Genomic DNA, 27066 nt, shown 5'->3' with positions numbered 1-27066 from the left:
AATAATTATTAAATAAATAGGAGCTAGAACCAAACGTAGATTTAAACATATACATAGAATACTTAATTAAGGATAGATAATGGGTTAATAAAAATTTATAAGAAAAATTAAAAGATCAGTTAACACAGCTATATGGGGTGGGCTTCAGAAGTGCGGATCTAATAATATGGGCCTTCAGTTTAGGATTAAATTGTAGCATAGATCATTCTTCGTCAAATAGGTAGTGATAAAGCGGGATATCAAATCCAAACTCTTCTTCTTCTTCTTCTATACAGTGGTACCTTGAGTTAAGTACTTAATTCGTTCTGGAGGTCCATTCTTAACCTGAAACTGTTCTTAACCTGAAGCACCACTTTAGCTAATGGGGCCTCCCGTTTCCGCCGTGCCGCCGGAGCACGAATTCTGTTCTCATCCTGAAGCAACGTTCTTAACCCGAGGTACTATTTCTGGGTTAGCGGAGTCTGTAACCTGAAGTGTTTGTAACCTGAGGCGTTTGTAACTTGAGGTACCACTGTATAGCATAAATACACCTCAATCGCCAAGCAGTTTTAAGATTCCAGGGGCTCCAAATGCTTACCCAGAGTTTGGTTTCTTTGGAATAAGTGACAGCGGAAAATGTGGTGTCACCCTGAGCCTATGAGAGGGGCCTGGTTCTAGCTTATAACTCAATACTCCACTCTGGATTTTTTATTTTCTAACTACCAGCAAGCAGTAAGAATTGGGGGAGGGGGGCACATTTGCTGTCCGCCACAGAACCACTTCCTTTGTTACCTGAATGGCCCATACTTAGAGGGCCCTTACCTCACCGTAAGCTAGCCGGGCAGTTTGAGGAGTGGAATCCATGCTGGTTCCAGGAATTAGAAGGGGGCTCAGGCATACAGCCCACCTTCCCAAAAGACTCATAACAATATGTTTGTATGTTCTGACTTGCACAAGTCATGGCAAGCATACAATAGCAAATAAAAAGAAAAGGAAAAAAAGCTTAAGATCATTTAAAGCCTGCAAAATTTAACAAAAGCACGATTGGATTAAGCATCCTAACAAAGCACCTGGTCACCACTCTTCAGCCGTTACCTGTTGTCCAAGGCACAGGATAATGGAAGGAGCATAGCCCAGTGATGCTCCCAGTGTGTGCTTATGAATCAAGTTACACTTTTCACTGCCAGACCTTATTTTTCCATGTGTATTTTGCGCACCACCTACCTCACCTCACTTGCTGACAGCAAGTGGTGTGTCTTTCATCTGTTCATGGAAATAAATTCTTAAATCACTTTTATTATATGCAGCCCAAACCAAATAGCATAAGATGGAGGAGGGAGCAAACCTGTTTTCTCCTGCTCTGAATCCAAGTCAATGGATTCAACTTATAAGAAAGGAGATTCTGAGTAAACATCAGGAAGAACTTTCTAGTGGTAAGAGCTGTTTTGACCGGGGAACAGACTGCCACAAGAGGTGATGGAAGGTTTTTAAGCAGAGGCTGGATGGCCATCTGCCATGTATGACCTTGTTGAAATTTCTGCATTGGCGAAGGTTGGAATGAATGATCTTTGGGGTCCATTCCAACTCTACAATTCTACGATTCTACGATCTGGAAAAGTGAAAATCCCAAAGAAAAAAATATGTGTTGAGTAGTTTCATCGGTGTTTTTTTTATTTATTTAAGCTACTAATCTTGCATAAAATTACTGACATGTGTGGGGATTCATGGACATAAAGTAATTACGTGTAGGACTTGGGGCTTAGATCATAAGCTTCCCTGGGTAGAAGATATTATTGTGTCCTGTACAATACCAAGCACATCAGAGATATAATAATTACATAGTTCCCCCTGTCCCATTTCCTACAGCATGCAAATTCCGTTATTAACTTTCAACATCCCACTAGTCTAGGGAGGGATAATGATTAAATTTGCACACAAACCATTCAATGGATCTGGAAATCAGTAAGGCTGAAATCAGAAAATATCATTTGCAAAGAGCACACACAGAGCATAAACTGAGCTTTACTTTTTTCAAATGCTACTTCACACAATGCATTTTTTTCTGCATCTGAACTTACGAAGGAAAAGGAATAGAATGCAGAAGCACACCAAGGAGACAAACGCCAAGCCCTGCTCCAGTGCAAAGGGATCCATGCACAAACTAAAAGGTGGGATTTTGCTTGAACAATCATTGCACAGAGCAAACAATTGGATCATGAGCAGACCAGATGCCAACACAAGATCGCATTTGCAGCAGCTTACATTAAAGTAAAGGTAAAGGTACCCCTGCCCGTACGGGCCAATCTTGACAGACTCTGGGGTTGTGCGCCCATCTCACTTAAGAGACCAGGGGCCAGCGCTGTCCGGAGACACTTCCGGGTCACGTGGCCAGCGTGACATCGCTGCTCTGGCGAGCCAGAGCCGCACACGGAAACGCCGTTTACCTTCCCGCTGGTAAGCGGTCCCTATTTATCTACTTGCACCCGGAGGTGCTTTCGAACTGCTAGGTTGGCAGGCGCTGGGACCGAGCAGCGGGAGCGCACCCCGCCGCAGGGATTCGAACCGCCGACCTTTCAATCGGCAAGTCCTAGGCGCTGAGGCTTTAACCCACAGCGCCACCTGTGTCCCTCTTACATTAGAATGCATAAATAACATTTTAAAAATGCATAAAAAATAGAATGGCCATAAGGAAATAAAACTAGCAGGGGAAAAGAGCAGCATAACACTCTTGCACCACGCTTCCATAGCTTTGTCTACTTGCCATTGAGGTGGCCAGCACATATATGTGCTGTCAGTGCCACGTCATGCTGCATGTGGGTCTCATATGACTTAATGCTACACACACACACACACACACACACACACAGAGGGAAAACTGGAATGTCAGAGAGAAAGCTAGGTTAGGCCCTCTTGTGTGTAAAAGCTAGCTTTCTATGTGGAAGGAATTCTTGGTAGAACATTGAGTCTTGTAAGGCTCTACCTTTAGTGGTACAGGAGAAATAGGCTTGCCTCCTGAGATATAACTAGGACTATATCACATAGTAGACAAGGAAGAATCAGTACACAGTGTACAAAGGAGTATAATAGATGGAAGGGAAATGTGATGGGCAACAGTGAGAGAAAGTACAATTAAGTTAAAGGTAGCATCTGTCCAAGAACAAAAACGGAAATCTAAGAACTGGAGTTATGGTGGCGGCATTCTTTATCTCCGTCTTTAAAACACAAAACTGATATATCAAAAATAATACAAAGCATTTCAAAACTGTATTTTCAAATAATGATAAAGCCTATAAAAATACCCATATATACAATTATTAAAACAAAATGTGATTTACTTGATGTAAATGTGAGGATGTGAAGGGAAAATTTAAAGACAACTGTATGAAAACCTATTTAAGAGTAATGACTTTTGTCAGCACACTCCCATTTTGTTTCTTGATGAAAAGACCTTTAGACGGACTATTAATAGTGCTGCTATTGTTTACTAATCATTGAACTAAGAGGAGCACTTAATCTTGATCCACTGCCTTTTAACTTTGAGGAAATATAAACCTTCCCCGTAACAAAAGACACTGAGATAAGGCTCAAAAAAACAGTTTCAGAACTGTGGAGTGAAGTCCTCTTAATGACCAGAGTTGTTTCTGTTTCACGATGCATGCCATCAACACATTTTTTGATGGAGGGCTGAGAGATGAATACTCAAGTGAAGAGCTTCCAGCTATTTTGTTTCTAAGTCTTTCCTTTAATGATTGCACACACATGCAGGTAGTAAACAACACAATGGTCCTATTATGGATCTGAAGTCTAACAGCAATTTTTGGCTAAATGAACATAGGAGCAATTCTGCTGAATTCCGTGGATCTTCTCACTTGCTTATAGCTGAGCCCATGTTCAGGAATTTGTGGGAAAGGCTTTGAATTTCCCAGGCAGATTGTGTATCACCAACCATTTTTCTCATCTCATTATTTCTCCCCTCCTCATATTCAGGATACTTAATCATACGGAATTAACAACACTGAGACTTCGCTCCTAAACTTTTGAATCAACCTATTAGCTTGCAGGACTACCATATCATGGCTTTTTAACCTTATGGACTAGTGGACACATTCTGAATTTTGAAAGCGTGCTGGGAGGGTACCAGTCACAAAATGGCTGCCATGGAGTGTGGCATCATACAAAATTAGAGAAAACCACCCCTGACAACCTTATGCTGACTACAGGAAGTCAGCTAATACTGCAAAGATCTTGATTCACTGCAATTAAATAGTGGGGGAAATATAATTCTGCAAACTGTACGGGGATACATCTTCCATGTGTTCACATTTTATGTAAGCTCTAGTGCGGAAGGTGTGACATTGATTCCATTTAGAAGAAAACCCTTAGTATAATCTTGTGTGGTTCTTCCCAGCCAACCCCACTCTGATCTTTTCATCCATAAAATTGGCAGGGCTCAGAAACACAAAACTGCTATGGCTTGCTCTCTAGGGACAGAAAGTCTTGTTAGGAGATTTCTCATTTCTTTCATAATTTTATTCAAGCCTTATTCCGCAGCTCTCAAAGGGTACCGATCTCAAAATGTTGAACTACACTATAGCACAGGATAATGCTTAAAGGAGGACTTCATAGGGATTATCTGTAGCAAGGGATAGTGGGGATGAATGAGATAAGGATTATAAAGCACCCTGAATACCGAGAGTACTCAAGAAATTTATATAAAAATTACTAATAAAAACCAAAATTACTAATCACACCAACACCATCATAATCCTAATAAGATCTATCATCTTCCCCATGGATACAAATATGGGAAAGCTTAGCTGATTATATGTTGTGGTTTCCTCCTTGTAAAATCTAACAAATTTCTCTGCTTATGGAAAAAACTGGCCTTTTGACAATTTAGTTTAAGGCTCTCTACCATCTTTGGCACTACGGAGTAACCTCACAGTTAGAAAGATTCATTGCTCTCAGATGTTCAACACAGATGTGAAGAACAGACTGGAGGCAGTTTCTGGAAATGGTGCAGCTTTTCTATATTGCACAGTGTTTGGCATTTGGTTAGGAAACACAGTATGTCTCAAAAAAAGAGCACTAACTCATACAGACAGCAGCTCTACATTTCTCTCCTCAGTTTGCTACTGATTTGAGTAGCTAACTCACATTGCCAGATGAGGCTGCCTGATAGAACAATGTCACAAGTCTGCCACCCATTGCACACTACAGGTTTCCCTAATCCACTATTGGAGTGTGAGTTTCCCAAATGAAGCAGAACCCAGGAATTCCATCAATACCAAGAGTACACCAGTGATCCCCTAGATATCACCAGAAACTCCTCCTAGCACACAGATCTGCAGTGGCCATCAGTCTGGAGCCTCCAGACACAAGACCTTCTCTGTTTACTGAAGTAGAACACTTCCCAGTTCTGTCCAGTCCCACGAGAATCCTGCATTGCCCAACCAAAGTGGTACTCAATCACCACCTTCACCAGAAATCTCAGACACCTGGAGGTGGACCCCGTCTGATGTGACAACAGCAGCAAATAACAGCAGTAGTGCTGCACTTTGCACTCGGTTACTTCTGTTGGAGGTCTTGGAGTTGATATTTTAATTTCTCACAATGCCCCCTTCTGTAGCATCTTTTCAGAGCACTGTAGGGAATAAAAATAGCCGTGTAGTACTGAGAGCTTGCAAGGCAGCAGGGCAGATAACAGCAGAAGCCCCTGCCAGAGGGCTGGGACCCCGGCAGTTCTCCAGGCATGCCAGGTGTTGATGCCAAGCCTGTGCTCAAATTGAAATCCTCAGCTCATTTATGCACACTTAAACCTACTGACTGCACTGAGACTCATAACTGTTTAGTTTCTCCACACTATCAAATATTCATATTTTGCTTTTAGCTACTGATGAGGTTTATTAACTAGGTGGAATAAATTAGTCTAGCAGCCGGACTCAAAGAGGGCTCTAATTAATGAGTTAGAGTAACCTCAAAGCTAGAGAAATCTAATTGCTTTAAAATGTCAGACACATCTTTGGGGGGTCATTATCATGGTGAAGGTAGATGATAACAAGTGTGGCAGTTTTTCTGTGTCATACAATGCTTAACATGCTCAGGTGTCCTCTCAGACAACATATTAACTTGTGTAAAGAAATCTAGCATGTAGAACTGTGGCTCACTTTTTGACCAAATTTGAATACACACACTCAATGCAATCACTGTTGAAATTAGTGTTGTATAATATATATATATATATATATATATATATAAGAATCATCCCCAGAGAAAAATCATCCAGATGCCCCAAACTCTACGGCCTCCCCAAGATACACAAAGAAGGAACACCACTCAGACCAATAGTCAGCTCCATAGGCTCACCTCTACAAAATCTCGCTAAATTTCTCGCCAAGCAACTTCAGCCCTATGCAGAATCCATCTCTTCACACGTACCAAACTCCTTCCAGTTCATAGAAACAATAAAGAAGCAAAACCTACATCCTAATGACCTACTTGTGAGCTTCGATGTTGTATCTCTCTTCACACAAGTGCCCATTAATGAAGCCTTGACAGCTATTCAAAACAAATACAATCCCCCCGAATACATCTTGGACCTGACCAACCACTGCCTAACCAACACGTACTTCATCCACAATGGACAAAGATACAAACAGATAGAAGGAGCACCTATGGGATCACCCCTCTCACCGGTCATCGCAAACCTGTACATGGAACACTTTGAAACCAATGCTTTAGACAAGTCAGAACACAAACCCAAACTTTGGCTCAGATATGTTGACGACACCTTTGTAATTTGGCCACACGGGAAGGAAAAACTGGATAGCTTCCTCACACATCTCAACAACTTACACCCCAAAATACAATTCACTATGGAAATAGAAGCCAACAACCAACTTCCCTTCCTTGACGTCCTAATCTACAAAAAACCTGATGGCTCCCTAGGACACACTATCTACCAGAAAAAAACACACACCAACCGCTACTTACATGCACAATCACACCACCACCCTGCACAAATAAACTCCGTAGCCAAGACTCTCATCTCCAGAACCAAACGCCTGGCTGACAAAGACCACTTGACAACTGAGTTACAGAATCTCTCAAATGTGTTAATTGCCAATGGATACCAGCAAAACAGGATTACGAAGCTAATCCAAAAGGAAACACCCCCCAAAAACCAAGACACAGAAGAAAACAATGGCATGGCCCTCCTTCCTTATATCAAGGGCACTACAGATAAAATTAGCAAAATCCTCCATAAACACAATATCAAAACAGCCTTTTGCACCAACCAAAAAATAGCCAATATCCTCAGAAACCCCAAGGATAAAATCCAGTTGGAAAACCAAGGGATCTATGAAATACCCTGCAAAGTCTGCCCAGCCACGTACATTGGACAAACAAACAGACGAATAAATGCACGTATCGCAGAACACAAGAATGCCGTCAAAAAAGAAGAAAAAACTTCCTCTCTTTTCCAACACATGAAAGAAACAGGACACGAAATTAATTTTGCAGATTCCAAATTGCTCTTTAACACGGAACATCACCACAAGAGAATAATCATGGAAGCCATCGAGATAGAGAAACACCCTCACAACATGAACAAGCGTGACGACACATCCCGCTTGCCAGACATCTGGAAATTAGCCCTCTCCACAAAAACTGACACCAGATCCAGAGGCACACAGAACGCCAACACCAATCAACCACACCAGACCCAAACCCAGACCCTCTCCACAGATGAATTACTGACACCATCCAGTAGCCAATCCATGGTGGCACCCCCGGATGCTGCACCCCCCTGCAATCCCTACACAGATCTGGCTGACACAAGCCACAAAACCACAGCTCGCCCCTATACACGAAGCCAAGCCAAAGCACAACTAAGTGCAATACAGCCATCTTCTCAGGAAAACTCTTCACAAAGTTCAAGAGGTCAAGACACAAAGACTTTAGCAACTAATCCACACCTAATGACCCACCTAAGTGGTACTCAGGATATCACTCAAGAAATCACTCAAGGTATCTCTCAAGTAATTAAGGAACAAAGAAGAAAAGGCACACTAGCCTGGGAACTTCCTCTCTGCCCAGAACATTGGAGGCTAGACACCACACCCCCTCTACAGTATTTATAGGAACTCAAACATTGAGATCCCGCTCTGTTCCAGTAACAAGAAGCCGAAAGCACCAGCCTGAAGATGACGAGTGAGACCTCGTCGAAACGTCGCCTAGACACCCCAACTTTTACACGGGAAGACACCCGAGGACACCAAAACCTGCATTCCTGTACCCGTGAAAATCTACGAAAGCATATATATATATATATATATATATATATATATATATATATAGTCCAGGAGATGATGTTTCCCAGCATTTTCTGTTTTCTATTTGTTTTTTAATTCATGCAAGCATTTCCAATTATAGAACTGTGTGGGTTTCTTTGCATTATGCAAATATAAACAAGTTATATGATGAATGGACTCAAAAGTGAGGGGGGAGGGATCACCAATATGACATTATAAGACAATCTTCCCCCCTAATTTTCAGTTGAGCTAAAAAAAGGGAGGGTGTGCATGCACTTAAATTATGTAGCAATTTTCCTAACTTTCAAGGTAAGTCATGCCCATAAATAAAATTTAAAAAATCATAATCTTGCTTAATTAGCTGCAAGCCAGAACAGGAAAATTTTTGAGGGAGAGAGAGGACCTATCAACAAGAAAAACTCATTCTTCCTCCCAGCCTCCCAATTGTCCAACACTGAATGAAGCAGCACTATATTTGCTTAATTCCATTTATGAATTGTTTCCCATAAAATACCTTTTTCACAATAAAAATATTAGGAATTGAAATTCTCTTTAGAGATGAAATTGGTTCTTACTGTTTTTACAGATGTAAGTCGTTTTGTAAAAAAATATATGGTTATAACATTCATACATTTATTATGTATGAAATTGTGCATTTTTTTATTCTAACACAGATACAAGATTGGAAAAAAATGTCCACTTAAAGGGGACAATTTCATGTATTATCACACAGCTATTTTTCTAGAAAAAGAGGTGCCAGAACTCACCATGAACACCTCCCTTGTTCTTCTATAATGGCAATGGCACCCATTTGAGAGGTGCCAGAACTGAGTTCCTGTGAGTTTTGTCTAAAATAAGTCCTAGAGGGACCTAAACCAGGCTGTTTTAATGCAACCTGAAGAATCCAAGTGGCACTGAGAGAAAATCACATTGTGATATTCTGATCAGTTCCACTCATCAATACATAAACCCCTTCTTGCTATATCCCATAGTCAGAATTCAATTTTGCAAAGCATATAGAAGGATTATTCAGTAAAGCACAGGTTGGAAAGGGGGTCTATTTGGTCTTCAGCTCAGCCACATTGATATCCCCATGCCCACTTTCTAGATAGCAGATCTAGTTTAAAAATTGTGCACCCGAATAATAATAAATAATAATAATAAATTTTATTTATATCCCACCCTCCCCAGCCGAAGCTGGGCTCAGGGCGGCTAACAACAATCAAAATAGTCCAACATTCTAAAAACATTCATTATAAAATTAATTAAAATCAAATTAAGTTGCCGAAGTTGCCTACAATGGAAATGTGAAAACCCCACCACGATAAACTAGGACTTAAATGTGCAGAAATGAAATAGGATGCAGTAATACAGTATCTTACTATATATAAGGCAATTCTATAGAGGCCAGAGAGGGAAATGCAAACTATGAATATAGAAAAACAAAGACATTTGGAAACAGCCAACCACAATGAAATGTATGGTTGTGGAAAATCAAGAAGCAAAAGCTTTTTAACTCTCAGATCGCAACAAGACAAAATAGCACAGGGACCTTGAAAGAGGTCCATATGATTAAATTCTTCTTTGTTAGTTCTAAGCACATTCTCCTCTCCAGAAAGTTTTTCGTTTTTTTAACGTAATGATTAATAGCAGAACATGAAAGAATTATCAGACACTGTGAGGGCCACAGAGAATTGTTCTTAGGGTTTTTTGAGTTTCTTCCCCCTTCTTCAAAGAAAAGCTTGTGTCAAAGTTGATTCATTTTTACTTGATTTGGCTGCAAAATATAGTCCAAGTAATCACCAGTAATTTTATTAGAATTGGCCAAGTAATATCAGGGAGTGGAAGTGGCTTTTTTGTGTCTTTCAGTTGTCCTTCCAAGTGTTCCTACTTACTGTATGACATTGCATATGGTCAAGTATAGTAAAACTTCATTTGGGTTTTCATTCTTATTGTCATGGCCCACAACATGGGAACTTTGTGGTGCATGGCAGCAGACTCGGATGAGATTTGGGCTACGTCTATGGGGGAGAATTGCCAGGGGGAGTAGCTCATTCAGGGTCCTCCCAGGGGAAGACACAAATCTCCCACTTTCCACTACAGTACCTTTGCCTCTCCAGACTCAAAGACACCAAAGCCTCTGAAAAAGGCAAGAGCGCTTTAACCTGTGAGCCATCTCCTTCAGGAAAGTGGAGCCTACTACACTACAGGTCTGGTCAACCTACATAAGGTTTCAGATGGGTCTAGCAATGTCTTCTGAAGCTGCCCTAGCAAAAGCTCTTGGAGCTGTCCTAGGTCCTGTATTCTGTCTGCATGACCTGGGCTCTTCACTATACACTGCCTGGTTTGCCTCTAGCCTTATGTTCCCTGCAGAACGGGACTATGAGTTCTCATTTAGCTTCAAGGGTGTATTGCGTGAACAGAAAGCATTTTCTTGCACACGGCAGCACCACTGAATTGTTCCAATTTCCCCACCTTGGTACAACCCTCCATGTCCCATCCCACACCTTTCAAGAGGGTCCCTTGCTCTCCTCTAGAGCCATTCCACTGTAAGGAAATACAGTTTAACACAAAATATTGTGAATACGAGCTGCACATTCTTCCCCCTGCCAATATATTGTTCTTCCTTTTGAGTGGAGTTATTTGCTAAAAAGAGGGATCCATCTTTCCAAGACAGCAATCATTCCATTTCATATAACTCTTTTGGCCGCTTGTGCTCTCTTTCCAGAACACACAATGATAAAAAATAATAATATCTGAGTAAACCCAACAATAAATCTTCTCCTTTCAGAATATGCTTAGTAGGTCAAACTTCCTGTGGGTTCTTTTTTGCCCCCTTAAAGTTCAGGGGTTTCAAATGAGCTGCTGGGGAAATAAACTGTGCAAGAGAAAGCAACCATTAATCCCCAAGAACCCTGTTATTTTTCAGAACAGCAACAAGTGACAGAATACAGGGTATGCTTCATTTTTAGAACAGGTAGGGTTATTTAGCTTATGGGGAAAGAGCTGAAAGTTTATTTAGGCCCGTAACTTTAGTGAGTAACCTTCCAAAAGCTAGAGAAACTATAGTGAAGGATTAGGAAAAATGTAAAGCAGATCCATTTTCAAGGTATGCAGAATGGTCAGTCTTTTCCACCTGAAGCTTCTTCACGTACTTTAACTACACTTCCAGTCATGCTGGCAATAATAATAATAATACATATAATAATATAAATAGTTCTGTTTCAAAACACACACACCACCTTTGTTTTCTGCATGTGACAATTTCCCCACTTTTTCTAGCACCCCCACAGCTGAAAGGAAGGCTCCGCTTTCACCCTAAGAAATGAAACGACAACATATCTTCTGGTAGTAATATCTATGTTGGTCTGCCTATGGGCAGCTTTTCCTTCTGTCATTGTTGCAGGAGGAGTTGGTGACAAAGAGAAAGTGGGCAGTTCCCTTCACATTTTCTTCTTTCCATTCTTGCAGTGAAAGGGGAGAAGAAAGCATATTCTCATCTATTTCCTGGCCGCATTTCTTGAACAGTTAAGTTGTCCAATTTAGGCTCCTTGCTTTTTGTTTCAGCATCTGAGGTAAACTGAAGTAAAACTCATTTGAGATAGGCTCGATGTTGCTTCTTGATGCACACTCTGGAAGCCAGCTTACATTCCTTTGAAAACTGGTTTCTTCCCACCCACCACCTATAATTTACACTTTATTCCCCCAAACAGGTGCCTTCCAAATGCTGGAGCTTGTACTACAGAGGGTCTGCAGGGCACCAAGTTGGGGAAGGCTGATTTGCACTAGCTCTGATTTCAAATCTCAGACCTGAGTTTTGTTTTGAAAACAAAAAATGCATCAGTCACTGGTAACATTGCAGGAAAACCTTTCTGCATTTGAGATCTAGCTGGCAAGGGTGGGATCTAATGGTCTATAGAAACAATTGTATTTCACTAAGCAACCCATTTCAGTTAAATGAAATACATAGTATTTTTCTTCATAGAAAGGATGGAAAATGCAAAAAATGGGAAAGAGGAAGCACAAGTGCTATGTTTTTGCTTGCAGATGAAGCTCAAACATCTCTGTGCATTTGCACATGTTCCTTCAGATATGCAGACACATGGAACCAAGTCACAATGTGCTGGTCCCGGGGGGTTACCGTGCGGCATGGTCTGAGTCCGGTCCTGGCTCAAGGGTCTGGAGGCTGTCCGTCACGGGTGAAGCGGGGCCCAAGGCAAGGAGCCTGGTGTGGTCAGGAACTCCAGAAGAGCAGGTCAGGGTGCTGACAGGAACAGGTTTCCAACAATGATGCTCCCGCAACCTGGGCCTGGGCTGACTGGCCTTTATCTCCTCTGAGGCCTGGGGTGCTCCCGGCCCACAGGTGACTAGCCTCCCCGGGCCTTAAGGCGAGCACTCCTCCTGAGAGAATTTAGTTCCCTCCACCTCTCTGCCCTGAGCCTCTGCAGCTCAGGAGAGGCTGGAGGGTTATTGGACCCAGAGGCAACCTCACATTCCCCTGACAGGGCTGGGAGAGGAGCACCTGCAGGCAATGGGTCCTCGATTACCTCCGGAGCCAGATTGGATTCAGCTGGTGTCTGCTCCTGAGGATCCAGCACAGGTGGGGGCCCTTCAGATTCAAGCCCCTGCCCCGGCTCAGCCGGCCCTGGAGGCGGGGACTCCTGTGCAGGCTGGGATTCTTCAGGTTCAGCCTCTGAATCAGATTCCCAGGCCATCACACACAACCTAAGACAGCTTCTTAAGCAGAAATCAGACAATTGGTCCATCTAGTTGAGTTGAAGCATTTAGTTGAAGCAGCTCTCCAGGTTTGAGACAAGAATCTTCTCCTTGCACCACCTGTAACATCTGGAGAAGCCAAAGATTTAACCTTTGGTCTGCAAAGCAGATGCTCTACCACTGAGGTACAGCTCTTTATCCCTCTTTCCCCTTTCCCTTCTTCCTATTTTAATAAACAAACCTATCCAACTTCTGTCCTAGTTGTGCCATCCCTATTCTTTCTTTCTTGGCCTGTTGAAGTTTAAATAAAGAGACGCTCAAAAAGATGCAACTAATGTTCAGATGTTCTCTTCTCTAAAGGCAACTTGCCATGCAGTGGATGCTCTGAGATCTCTTCTCCTTGGGTGTGAAAGACAATATTCTTTTCTTATGGTTCATGAAAGCATTCTTTGAAAAGATATGTCATCCTAATATATAGTGGCAGGGGATTTTTTTAAAAAAGAAATAGGTAACTAAGAAAGCACAGTACCTATTTTTTGTCAACGTGTCAAAGTATTTGGGGAATATATCCTTATAGTACTCAGTGGGTTTTCAAATTGAAATAAATAAGCAATAAAGGTACATTCCAGTCTTGCTGCACTTACATGCACACAGTATGATCTGCAAGTTTCTCTCACCCTGTTATACTAGTAATATAACTCTTGCCCAGTTTCACGTTTCCTGGAGGCTCCAGTCATATGTTAAGACAAAGCTTTACTTGTGGGTGCGTTTCTAAACTATTTCTCTTTGGGGTATTTAAATAAAAACCACTTTTGTTTACAGTTTGCAACTTGCAAAATACAAAAGTGCACTAGATGTCCTGTGGGGAGGGTGAAGTAATTTCAAAAAGGTATTTTAATGAAGTTCAAAACACTCACTTTTGGTCCAATAGAGTTAGGAAAGTCATAGCTTAATACAGAGGTTTTCAACCTTTTTGAGTCCATGGCTCCCTTAACCAACTACATTCTTTCTGCGGCTCCCCTGTGGGGCTCAGAAGCCCAGTTATGTCACCCCTTGCCTGCAGAGCTGGCAGCCTCTCATCCTTTTCGAACACGCTCCCTTGTGGAGTGTTCCCTCAGCCTCCTTTCCTCTCCTGCTCCTTGGGAGTCCTCAGGGCAGCTGCTGCTACTGTCCCTGGTCTCTGAGCTGCCCCCCAATACACAAAAAAGAGGTGCCTTTCAGAGGCACCATTTGCCTGCGGAGCTTATTGCCAGGGCTGCTGCAATAAAGTGCTTGGCAAGTCTTTGGGAGGCAGAGATGCAAGAGGGCATCAGAGGAGGGAGGGAAGGAAAGAGGGACAGAGGCCAGTGTTGCCCTTGGCACCCCTGACCATCATTCAAGGCACCCCAGGGTGCCATGGCACACTGGCTGAAAACCACTGGCTTAATATATGGTTCACGGCCTAGGACCCTCGTACCTATGGGACCGCCTCTCTTGGTATGCCCACGGAGGACCTTAAGGTCCATAAGAAGCAACACCCTAGAGGTCCCAGGCCCTAAGGAAGTTAGATTAGCCTCAACCAGAGCCAGGGCCTTCTCTACATTGGCTCCGGCCTGGTGGAATGCTCTGTCTCATGTGACCAGGGCCCTGCGGGATCTGATTTCTTTCCGCAGGGCCTGTAAGACAGAGTTGTTCCACCTGGCCCTTGGCTTACAATCAGTTTGATTCCCTCCCCCTCTTTCTTTTTCCTTTCTCCTCCTGTGAAGAGGCTGCATCCTAATGCTTTAATGTTGTATCTTAATCTTTTAAATTGTATTTTAATCAACTTGTTTTTATTATTGGTTGTTAGCCGCCCTGAGCCTGGTCTTGGCTGGGGAGGGCGGGGTATAAATAAATAAATTATTATTATTATTATTATTATTATTATTATTATTACACCAAGGCTTGGGGGTGCTTATGTCTCATGCAATGTGCTTTGAAGACCTAGGCAGAGAGTGGACATACGGAATGCTCAGACTGACATGTAACTAAAAGAGGTTATTTTGAAGGAAGGAGTATGATCCCATGTAAGTAGCAGACATTTGTTCAGCATCAGCTGAACATTCACTGGCTTGTTTGACAGATTTGAGAGCTCTCTTGGCTACAATGGGAGTCTATGGCAGCATAAGGCATTAGAATATAGTAACACTAATGACTGACTCAAAGACCTTGCTTCTTATGTAGCAGCATGAACATCTTTTTGTAATGCAGATCATGGTTTTATAGTCCAATTTGTTGCACTATTACTAATGCAAAATCCCATGCTCAAGTTATATTAGCTAGTAGATTCCATGTCTGCAGTGTCATGGATCTATGTCATTGTAGCATCACGTTTATCCTAGTGGAACCATGAAACTGGTGCAACGACATGAACCAAGAGCCAAAAGTTGGATTATTAGGGTTGTGACCCTCAGATCTCCATCTCACTCTTAGTGATGGCATAATGTTATGCCAGCAAAGAGGTGGCGTAAGTTGCTTCCAATGAACTAAATGTAAAGTCCCACCACCTCCTCAACCATAATGGAGGAATGGATACCAACCAACTTGCATCACAAACAATGGGGCTTCATAATTCTGTTTTCATGTCTAGAGAATGTAAGAGTGAACAACTGGGAATTATGGTATAAAAGTCCTCTGTACAAACATAATAGGAAAGACATGTTGTTACTGTCTATCTTGTTAGAACCCTCATAAATATTCCATCTCAAGACATCAAAGAAAACTCACTGTCAGGAACCTCAACTCCACTGCCAGAGTTCTATTTTCCTCATCACAATTCACACCCACCCCAAAAACCCCAACCAAACCTGGATATTAATCTACCAGCTGCTACAGTGTCATCAGATATAAACGTATTGCAGCGGCGTTAATTACAACTGTCATCACTGCTAAAACCTCACATCTTGCTGATATCTGAAATGGGGTCCCCCCAGCCAACAAATATTTAAGGGGAAGACTGAGAAATTAAGACTGCAATTCTGAATCAACCTAATAGCAAGTAGGTCCTATGGGGCTCACTGGGACTTCCAAATAAATGTCCTGGGGATCGGGCTGCAAGATAAATATTTTAGAATGCAAGATCAATGAGAATATGGATAAAGATCTAACATGTCTCCATGCAAATACTCCCAAGAGCTGGTGAATATGAAGCTGAGGCAGCTCCCTTCAAAGTGAATCTCATGAAGGACGGATGGAAGTTTCCATCAAAAAAAGTCAGGTGACAGAATAAAGCCGACTTGTAGGCTTTTTAGATTAGAAACTCATTACTATGGCAACGTTCTCAGCTGAGGAACTGTATAAGAAAATATAATTTACTTGACAGTTCCATAATGTAATTCGAGACTACAAGGGAATTAAAATGTAAGAATGCAGACTCATTTGAGTGGCGAACAATTGAGGTGGCAAACGAATATAGTGAAGGACCCTGTCACCATACACCACCTCATTTTCAGCTGGCTTAATAATTGCAAAGCATCACAGAGAGATCATACAATGTTCAGTACAAATATTAAAATTTCAAGCTAGTGCTCTCATGAACATTAAGGTAGAAACTATCTGCAATAACACAGAATACATTAGAAATTATCTTAATGTGCTCTTTACACAAACAAAAAAGGAACCCAACTTAAAACCCTATCAGTTACGCTGTCAGCAGCTATTAAGTGGCTGTAGCTATCATTCCTGCTTTGTTGATGATGGTGAAGGAAGAACATAACTATCCTGTTTTTCCTGCTCTCTGCTTAATGTCAAGATCTATTTAGACGTAATGTGAGACATGGGTAAAGTCCTTAGCCATACAAGGCATCCTTGGGAAACCTTGTGCCCTACAACACCCATCCAACCCAGCCAGCATAATGGAAATTTTAGTTACAATGGCATGTAAGAGGTAGAGTGGTTTATAAAAGAACACATTTTGACTTGCATGTGTAACTTGCATTTGACTTGAATGCATCTGACTTGCATGCATTGGGGGAAATACGTTTTTCAGGAAGGGGTCACTTGTCCTCATAGAATCATAGAGTTGGAAGGGACCACAAGGTAAAAGTCTCATGCTCTAACAACTGAGTTAGCTATGTGCTTAAGTTTCTATCCTTATGGTCCAGAGGAACCCAAGATGCTGAGTTACAAATCACTGCATCCAATATGGTGAAGACCAGGCTTAGAATTTTTTTAACACCGTATATTGTACAAAAGACTGACAGTTTTTCACAGCTCAGTTATTTTCTGTGTATAAAACTTTTCTATTTTCATAACAGTCTTGACAAATGCCTGCCTTGTGGATGAAAGAGAGACAATGCTAACTTTATATTCTGTTTTCATTGTGAATTTTAGATAATCCCTTTTGTTTCATGTTCAGCCCTTGTTGTGAGCGTACTTCTCAAATTTTCAGTTTAACAATACCTCAGGCTTCAGTTGACACATCGGCTGGAGCACCTGTCAACCACATGCAGGGGCTGAAAGGAGGAATACAGGAAAGAAAGCCTTGATGTACTAAGAAGTTTCTCTATATTAGCACTGGTTCAGGGGACCATATGAACTTCGTCAAGTACAGCAGAAATGTAGGCTTCCGACAAAGAAATAGAGAGAGAGAGCAGATAATATCTCACTCACTCACTCACTCAATGAATTCTAAAATCATGCTAAATGCAATAGGCCAGTGAACATATCCATAATAGCAGTGAACATATTCATAATGTTGTCTTCTCCACTAAAGTTATTGCCTCAGTTACATGGCAGATTTCCACATAGTCCTTGGAGGTTCCTCGCAAATATCAGATGAATTTGTTTTGCCAGCTGGTATTGCTTCTTCATTGAATGGATTCAGACGGGTGGCCAACTAGGCAATTTATCATTTAAAGATTCATAAACTACTGTTCTTTCCAAAGCTATCTCTCAGTTTACAAAGTAAAAAGTAAAATCTCACAAAAACTTAGGGCAATATAAATGCAGTTACAGCAAATATAAAAGAAGTCTTTTAAATCAGAGCTCTCTAATTTGCCCTTCTGGTTTATCTTCTGGACAGGTGCGCACACCCCTGTAGGTGCAAACACTGGATGCAACAGACCAAAAGAATGAAGTCGCTACTTAAAGAGGATGCCGTCTAATGGGCAGAAGGGGAGAAGACCTGAGGGTGAACAAATGGTATTTTGCTACCTTAGGCAAATAGTGCCAACTTATAGAAAACCAAGGCCAGCCAACATATTTTGGCACCTAAGATAATATAAAAGAGCCACCCCCAAATCCTGGCAGTAAAATTACAATAATAGCACATTTAAATAACTATTTGATGCCTTTTTATGACTCCCCCAAATCAGCTGCCTTACTCAGCCTAGTGGCAAGGTTGCCATTGACCTGATCCCTGGTCCTTTAACATGTTCTGTACACATGTCAAGGTATGTATGCATCTGTATCCATTACCCATTTTTCCTCACTATTAGTGGAACATGGGAAGCTGCCTTTATACTGAGTCAAACCAGTATCTTGCCAATATTGTCTATGCTGTTGTCCACAGGCAACGGATCTCTCCCTGCCCTACCCGGAGGTGCTGGGAATTGAACATGGAATCTTTTGCATGCAAAGTTTAAGCTGTACAGCTAAGCTATGACCTTTCTATGTAGTGGACAGCAGGGAAGCTAAAGGGAGTACCCTCTCCAGTTGTGGGTGCTGCACTTTTAAAAAGGATGATGATGTACACAAATTGTTACAAAGATGGTCAGGGATATGTAAAACAAATGCTATGAGAAAGGTTGAAGGGACAGGTCATATTTGACCCGGAGAAGACTGAGCATAATAGCACTCTTGGGGGCTGTCACATGGAAGAGGGCAAAACCCTGCAGTTCTAAAGGGTGGGAATAGATCGAATGAGAGAGTAGATTTCAGTTGAACATTAGAAGAATCTTCTTAACTGTAGGGTTAACCAACTGCACCGGGAGTGTGGGGGTGTGATGGGTTCTCCTCCACTGGAGAGGCTGAACCACCAACTGTCATGGATGCTAAACTTGAAATACTGAAATACTTTATTGTCACTTGTACAACTTGTATACAGTGAGATTACACGAGCACCCCCCACGCAGCTCTCTTAGTCTAATTCCCCTCGTTTACTGACGCACACCCACCAAACCCGAAAGTCAATTGCCCTGTTGTTATCTTTTCATTCAGCAGCCTAACAGCCCAAGATAGAAGCTGTTCTTTACCCTGTTGGTGCAACTAATCATGCTTCTATATCTTCTGCCTGAGGGCAGGAGATCAAGAAAGTGCCGGCCAGGGTGTGAATCATCCAGCGGATTCACGGGACAGCCCATAATATCTTGCGCTGTATTCACCACCCTCTGTAGGCACTTCCTACCAGATGATGTCAGAGTACCACACCGTGATGCAGTATGAAAGGACACTTTCTATTGTTGACCAGTAGAAGGAGATCATCAAATGTTGATTGACATTGTTCTTCCACAATACTTGGGAGATATGGAGTCTCTGTTGGGCTTTCTTAAGCACCTGGGTTGTATTTATTTTCCAAGTAAGGTCTTCACTGAGATAAACTCCTAGGAATTTAAAGGAGGAGACTCTCTCCACACAGCCCTCCCCGATGTACAGCGGGGCTAGTTCTCCTCTCTTCCTCCATAAGTCCAACACCATCTCCTTTGTTCTGCTAATATTAAGGTGCAAGTTGTTCCCTAGGCACCATGCAGATATTTTTTGGACCTCCCCTCTATACGCTGATTTGTCTCCACCTGTTATTAAACCCATTATGGTGGTGTCATCTGCAAACTTAATAATTGCAGTAGATAGCTCTGAATTTTCTGAATCAAGCAGGGGACTGAGCTAGGCCACATTCAGACCATGCATGTAAAGCACTACCATATCACTTTAAGCGTTCATGGCTTCCCCTGAAGAATTCTGGGAGCTGTAGTTTGTTAAGAATTCTGGGAGTTGTTAGGAAGCTTCTAGTGCCCCTCACAGAGCTACAATTCTCAGAGTGACCCGTGAAGAGGCATTGATTGTTAAACCACTCTGGAAACTGAAGAAGTCAGTGTAGAAAAGCTTGGGTATCCACTGCAACATGGAGATGATAGAGAATGGTGTGGGCTTTTCTGATTGGTGTTTTTGCAGAAACCAAGTCTGCTCATTAACACTGAGAAAGTGCTGGGTCACATGGATGTTTACAAGAAAAATATATTGAAAATGTGTGCATCATTGTAGGTTACCAAATGCAGAATCTGTGCAACAGGTGAACATTGTGTCACTATCCAAGAATAACCTGCTTGTCAAAAACCTTCATCAGAAGCTGATGACGGACTGCTGTCAGCATCCACATAAAAAATAATATTACAGCTAGTGCCCTCAACATAAATATATATATACGGAAAAAGTTTGTTGATTAGAATAATTACATATAATCCTCTTATCTGGAATCATGTGTGAACAAACAGTGCAATCCAATATATGTTTGCTCAGATGTAAGCCCTATTGAATTAGTAGGATTTACTCCCTCTCAAGTATACAGAATTGTAGCCTTAGACAGTGTAGTAAGAGGAATGGTTTTATATAAAACACTGGCTTTGAGTCTGAAGAAAACAATTGTCATTAATAATGAAATCCAGTGGTTGGAGTTGATTCTCTGACTGTGTAGTTCTTTTATCTTTGTTTTAAATAAAATTTTATATTTAAAGAAAGAAAGAATCTTAAAAGACATATTATTTTAGCGTCCATCACAATAGCTTGTGGTAGTTAATAAAAACAACAATGGGATAATGTAGCAACATACACAAAAACAGGGATAGTACCAAACGAAACTAGCTAGAAATCACAAGAGCAGGTAGAGATGCTTGGCACATGAATAGAAACGAACATCCTTGAGTAGGATTTTTAAATAAAGAGTTAATGAACCCAAAATTTCAGCAGCATATATGTTTAGGTCTGGATTTTTAGCAGGGCAGTGTGTTGAATGTCATGGCCTTTCAAATGCTCTTATTTATTTTACATGCAATGTTCTTCCATTAATTCCTACAATGTCACTTATAGCAAATATTGACTGTTTTCAAGATTTGTGGAAGGCTTTCAGTGCATCATTCCCAAAGACAAACAACAAATGATAAATATTGCAAAGTACTTACAATGGATCTGATGAGGTTTTCTTTGGCCAGTTTCAGGGAGGACTTATAGCAATTTGCCAAGTCTTCCTTATGGCTATCACTAATATGTCCTCTTGCTATAGGGCCCACAGTATGAATGACATCTGCAAGAATAATTTAAAAATCAAGTTAATGTTATCAGATCTTCAATAGGATCATACAAAATGTTAAAAGATGATCTTCTAAATCTATAGGGCTAAGGCAGAAGACACTGATACAGCATAGAAAACAAATAAATGATAGCTATAAAGGACATTGAAGTTAAAACAGAACTCAGGAACAATGCAAGAATGAGGCTGTCTTTTTTATGTCCACAAATTAGCAGACAGTACTTACTGAAACATTTAAGCTATGACATAATAATCAAATTTCTCTTTCATTATTTTGCTCATTTATCTGGACCTTCCTTGTACTGACTGGCTTTTCCCGATATTCTTATCTGCTTCCCTAACTTTCCTGTGCCCAGTTCATATGTTATTGTGGCTGACACCTGTAAAATGCCAGAACATAGCTCCACATTACCTTGGTAAAGTTCAGACTGTTAGATACGTGTGATTTGCCCTAATCACATTGGTGCTTCCCTATCTCCCATCAGAACATGCATGCCAGAGGTGAAATTGGTAAATAAGATTTCACACAATGCATGTGCTATCAGCAAACCAATGTGGAGCCAGTCCAAGGCTATACAAGGAAGAATGTTTTGTGCCTGCCATGGTGCCAGATTGGGTCTGACTCTGGTGACCTAGAACATACCTACAAAAGCAAATATGCTTTCCAGCCACGGCCTCTCTCATCTTCAATTCCATTATCATTAACTATATTTTCAGTGGATACTTCCTCTCCCTCTCTTATTCTACAAGTGTGTACCAGCAGTCATAATTATGGATGATTTTTCACTATTCTCAACCTTAAAAAAATAACCAACAACTTTCAATTTTTACAACATGGCTACCACTGAAACTTACCGCCTAGCATTATAGAATATTCCCAGGCTCTCTCAAGCCTGCCAGACTGAAACCACATTTAAATTCTTCAATTTTCTTTGTAGATCAACAAATGTTAAGATTCAATTGACTGCCAATGGGCAACTCCCACTAGGGAATTCACACCTTCAGTAAATTCTGTGTGCTTGGCACAAACCAGATTTACACAGCTAAACTTTCTAACTGCTGTAAAAATCACACTGAGAAGCACCAAAAAAATGAGAAATATCAACCTTTCCTTTTTAATCATAGTTATTTCCTCTAGTTATAGGAACAAAACTGCATTATTTGGTTTCATTATTACATCTACACTACTTAACAGCAAAGCCTGTTAAAACTGTTCCCAAAAATTGAAATCTGAAGTTGACACTTAACACTTGGCAGGTGACAAGAAGGATGACAACTAGTGATCAAAACAGGGACATTGGCTTTACCCTTCAGCTAGGCTAATCATTATATTCCATGTGTATTTTATGCAGCACAATAATAAACTCAGAACAGTTGCCGGTGGAATAAACATGGAAATGCACAGGGAGAAATATCTGTTTCCACATTTCATTCTGGAAACCCTTTCATTACAGCTGTTTACAGTATTTGACCATAACAGCTTGCTCTGTGAACTGTGTAAATCCAAATTTCTATGCATGTGAATTTTTTTTTGTTTTTTTATGGTTACAGCCCCCCTCAATGCCTAACACAGAGAAGCTTCATTTTATTAATTCTGCTAAATGCTTGAATATACCATACAAGTAGGCTACAGCAGTAGGGTCTTCTTATCAGCATTAAGTACTCAGCACCACAACGTGCTGCAACAGACAAGCTTGACATTTTATTGGTGCACTAGACCAGCAAAAGTAATACATCATTCATAATTAACAGTGTTCAAACACTCCATTAATATGCACACATTACATGGTGGCTTCAGAGCTGCAAACAAGGCTACTAATTACTAAACATTTGCACTGATGTAACAGACTGCAACAACGGGAAGTGTGCTGGTTCAGGTTGCTGCATTTGTCCTTGAATCGGTACAAACTGTTTTATTGTTTTTCCAATCAGAACCAGGCCAGCAGCCCTTGACAGTGAGTGTGCCATCAATATGGGCCATGGATTGGAGAGCGATTCCTCTAGTAATACAGCTGTTTCTAACATACATCCAGGTTCATATTCTAAGCTAAGCTAAAAAAAAAAAATGGAATTTCTGATATGCCAAACACCAGAAAGAAATTTGGAGAGTGCAGGCATGTGATCATCACATAACCTTAATCTCCACTGTAATAATGAGATTTGCAATTAGAGACAAGTGTTGAGCTGTAATGGGACAGGGAATATGCCCTTATAGACTGCCCAAAATCCAAACAGCAAGAATGTCTTAAGAGCCTATAGTTTGCAGTGTGAAGGAGACTAGTGTAACCTTCAGAAAATCGAGGCCATCCACATATCAAAAAAGCAAGAGGAAAATAGCAAGTTGGGACAGAGGTGAGATCCACACACTGAACAATAGGCTAGGGCCACATTTGTTTCGTGTCGAGGACCCCCAAGCCACCCCTAAACAATTCACAATTCACACATATTTTTTGTTTAAGGTTTTTGGCATAATTTTGGCCCCAACTTTATTAAAATACATAAATGTGAGTGGTTCCTTAGGCATTGGTTCCGACTATCTGTCCCCCGCCGCAGGACAGAACTGACTTCCGGATTCCAGCAAAAGCCAGTAAGGGAAAACAATATTGGGGAGAACATGGAGCCAAGCACCAGACCCTCACCCCCCCCCCCGCATGCTCCCGGGGGGCTTGCATGGCCCTAAGCCCCATTCAGGGGTATGGACGAAAGCATGGTAAGCCCTGGATTCCTTTAACGGAATTCCCTTGCAGCAGTAGCATTGGAGGGGCAGGCACCGCCAATCCTTACCCCTCCACCAACCAATTTTTTAACCAATGCCTAACCGCAAACTTACAAGTTGTGACGATTTGCTATTCAGTAGGCAAAAACCAAATGGCACCAGCCAATCAGCCAATTGGACAAAATTCCTACCAGGCCCCTGCCCCAACAGCAGACGACCCCATGACAGGCATAGCAAGGTCAACCAAGAGCCCTAAATTAGGGAGGGTGATCTGATGCATGCAGCAAAAGAGCCCAGTCAGTGCTGCGTGACTTAATTTTATAACCTTTGGTCTAACCCCCTAAATGGCAACACCAAAATTTGCCCAGCAACCCAACCACCCAATCACTGCAGATGTCATCCAAACTAACCTGCCCAGCAACAGAGGGGTGGCCTGTCAGACCCCACCGCAACACATGCTCTCTATGAATGAGAACATGCTTTTCAGAAACAGCAGTCACCTAGGATGTACTGCAAGGCAAACATGGACTAGAAAGATGTGGGGCTGTCCATCCCCAGGCTCCCATTGAATTATAAAGGAAAAGGCTGCATCAAACATCTCTTTTAAAGCCAAATTTTAAAACCCTGAAAAGTTTAAGTACTTTCTACAGAACACTGACACAAAGTCAGAGAATTGTAAAATGCCCACAAAGAGTTACGCAATTAGCAAGGGAAGAGAAAATGTTCTAACGTACATGTGAAACAAGCAAATTGTCGCTAAAGGTTAATAAATGTAGCATTGAAAGTGGAGAGGAAGGGAGAAAGAGAGCAAGTGAAAGAAGGGGAAAGGAAAACAGTTCAGGCAGCTGCATTAGTTTTACTTTCATCTAAGGCATCCAATAATGCTCTTGGCAAGTGACTAAAACACAGGTGAAAATTAGGCAATGAGAACAAATTAGGTAAAATTGCAAACACCAGTGAAGAAAGAAAAAAGAACTGTGAATAGAAAATAACAAAATGCTAGATAATAGTGTCTGTATGAAAAGTGTTTTAAGAATACATTCTTTTCAAAATGGGGTAAGAGTACTATATGTGGCATAAAAGCGTTTCTCAGGGTGGTGCATGAATATGTTCATTAGAAACCATATTGGAGAGGTGAAAATATATCTTAAAAATGCACAGTGTTGGCTCTGCAAGACAGTCTTTTTTCTCAAAGCGTACCTTGCTCCCAAGTGCCCATCCAGGCAGAATTAAGGAAAGCCCATCATTAATATGTATTGTGTATTAAAAATAATATTAAGTAAATACATTTTTAATTCAATCGTTCTGCCAAAGAGCACAAGACAGCATACACGGACCACACCGTAGACAACACTTGAGTGTGACTGATCCAAGGCCACCATCTAAGTTTTGTGTTTGAAGTAGAGATTTGAACCCAAGACTGCCAGATCTAAATTCAACACTACTTCACTGCAATGGTTATTTGTGGCTACCAGTGGAAAATCTAGCAGTGGGATATTATGGTCCAGAGAAATTCGATCTTTATAGCAAGGAACAAAGAAGGCAGTAGTGTATGTTTCACCATTTGCTGTGGAAGGTTGTTGCCAGAGAAACAGATAAAGCAAGAACTACTGACTCCCCTAAGTAAAGGAGTTTGTAAATTACAAAGACCTCATTGCCAGGCTAAATAGGAAAGGCAGCTACAACATAATTATTCATACACAAAAGGAACACACAGGCACACACAAGGAAACACTCAGTTCCCTCTCCCCTTTAAAGTCACGGTGCAACATAAAGCAGTAAAAGTGCAGTGATCTTGATTTGGAGAGAAGAGCATAATTAATGGGAAGAACAATCCCAGCACACAGCAGCAGGCTCAGACGTTCATCAAGCATGGCACGTATTTGTTGTTTGTATTCATGTCCCCTGCTGTCTGCATGCTGCCATTTGTGATAACCTGTGAGGATCACAATGCCAGCAAGGAATGTAAACAAGTGTTGAAACACTCTCTATACTAATGAGGGAGAGGACATCCTCAAAGCTAGGAAAAATGTACTGCCTAGCAAGCCCTATGAAATGAATAGTGAGCTGATTCTCCGCAGTATGAGTTGTTGTGGACCCACTCACAGTGGGATTAAAAAACTGGCCACAACTTTATTGATTCCAGTTGTAGGTTGGATCTGGCTTAGGTATTGGATGTAGATCCCTCACAGCCCCTTGGTACAGGGCTGCCGCACGACATGGTCAAGCCCAAAGTTAATGCGTCCTCCGCAAGCCACAGCTTTACATAGATGATCCTCCCAAGCCATTGAAGGAAGCTCTATGGCCCATTTGCCACATCTCTTCACCTTCTGCATGATGTTAGATTAGAAGGATTCCACCCAATGCCTTATCCCCCAATGTTGCGACTATTGCTATGGGGAAGGGGAAACCTCCAGACAAGGCCAATCTGTTTGGAGGAAAAATGCTTTCTTCCTCCGAAAATGACAACCATGATTGAACCACAGACAAGGCAATGAACGCAGTGCCCTAGAAGGAAAGGTTAGCATATACATTCCAGATTGGCCAGGATTCAAATAAACACACCCACCCAATTACCCGGTAAGCAGCCATTATGTTGACCAAACAGCACCATCCACATAAAACAAGGAATCAGCAGAATTGGAGAAACTACAAAATTGACAGAAGTATGGAGGGGAGGCACTAATGGGAAGGTTCGAAAACAGCCTGGTGAGGACTAAACACGTTCAACTGTCATAGAAAGCTAGCTGATTCTTGGAAAGAGGGAATGGGAAACTAGGAGATGCAACTGTCAAGAGAAATAGTGCAGCTGAACAGGAACAGGCTACACTGTAACTCTATGTTGTAGGTTCCAGTTGTTCATCTTAGTTTGAAAAATGTATTTCCAGCAAATCTGAACAAATACTGCATTCATAACAGCTGAAACTGCACCCCATTGGACCAAATACTCCAGTTCCATTATGCCAATATTTGAAGATGCTCCCAGTACTGCCCACTGTCTGCAAGCTTAGAAAGAAAACAAGACAACAATATTGATGGCCCTAACTTTGTCGAAGATCTGTAGTTCTGAAATTTCAAGG

The 27066-nt window shown here is 41.5% G+C and overlaps 1 protein-coding gene and 1 long non-coding RNA gene across 5 annotated transcripts in view; one reads left to right on the top strand and one right to left on the bottom strand.

The window, feature by feature from the left end:
• Positions 1-27066, bottom strand: part of MACROD2 (mono-ADP ribosylhydrolase 2) — a 981328-nt gene that overhangs the window by 474106 nt on the left and 480156 nt on the right. For all 4 annotated transcript variants that reach the window (XM_083730558.1, XM_083730560.1, XM_083730559.1 and 1 more), the window contains exon 6: positions 21143-21264. In XM_083730558.1, coding sequence (XP_083586684.1) covers positions 21143-21264 — 122 coding nt within the window. The remainder of the gene's footprint in view (positions 1-21142; positions 21265-27066) is intronic.
• Positions 1-27066, top strand: part of LOC310840809 — a 603259-nt gene that overhangs the window by 153261 nt on the left and 422932 nt on the right. The window lies entirely within an intron of this gene.

The sequence above is a fragment of the Podarcis gaigeae genome, assembly GCF_964106915.1.
Source record: "Podarcis gaigeae genome assembly, chromosome: 3".
NCBI lineage: Eukaryota > Metazoa > Chordata > Lepidosauria > Squamata > Lacertidae > Podarcis > Podarcis gaigeae.
The sequence above is the reverse complement of the archived record's forward strand: the minus strand, read 5'-3'. Positions and strand labels throughout refer to the sequence as shown.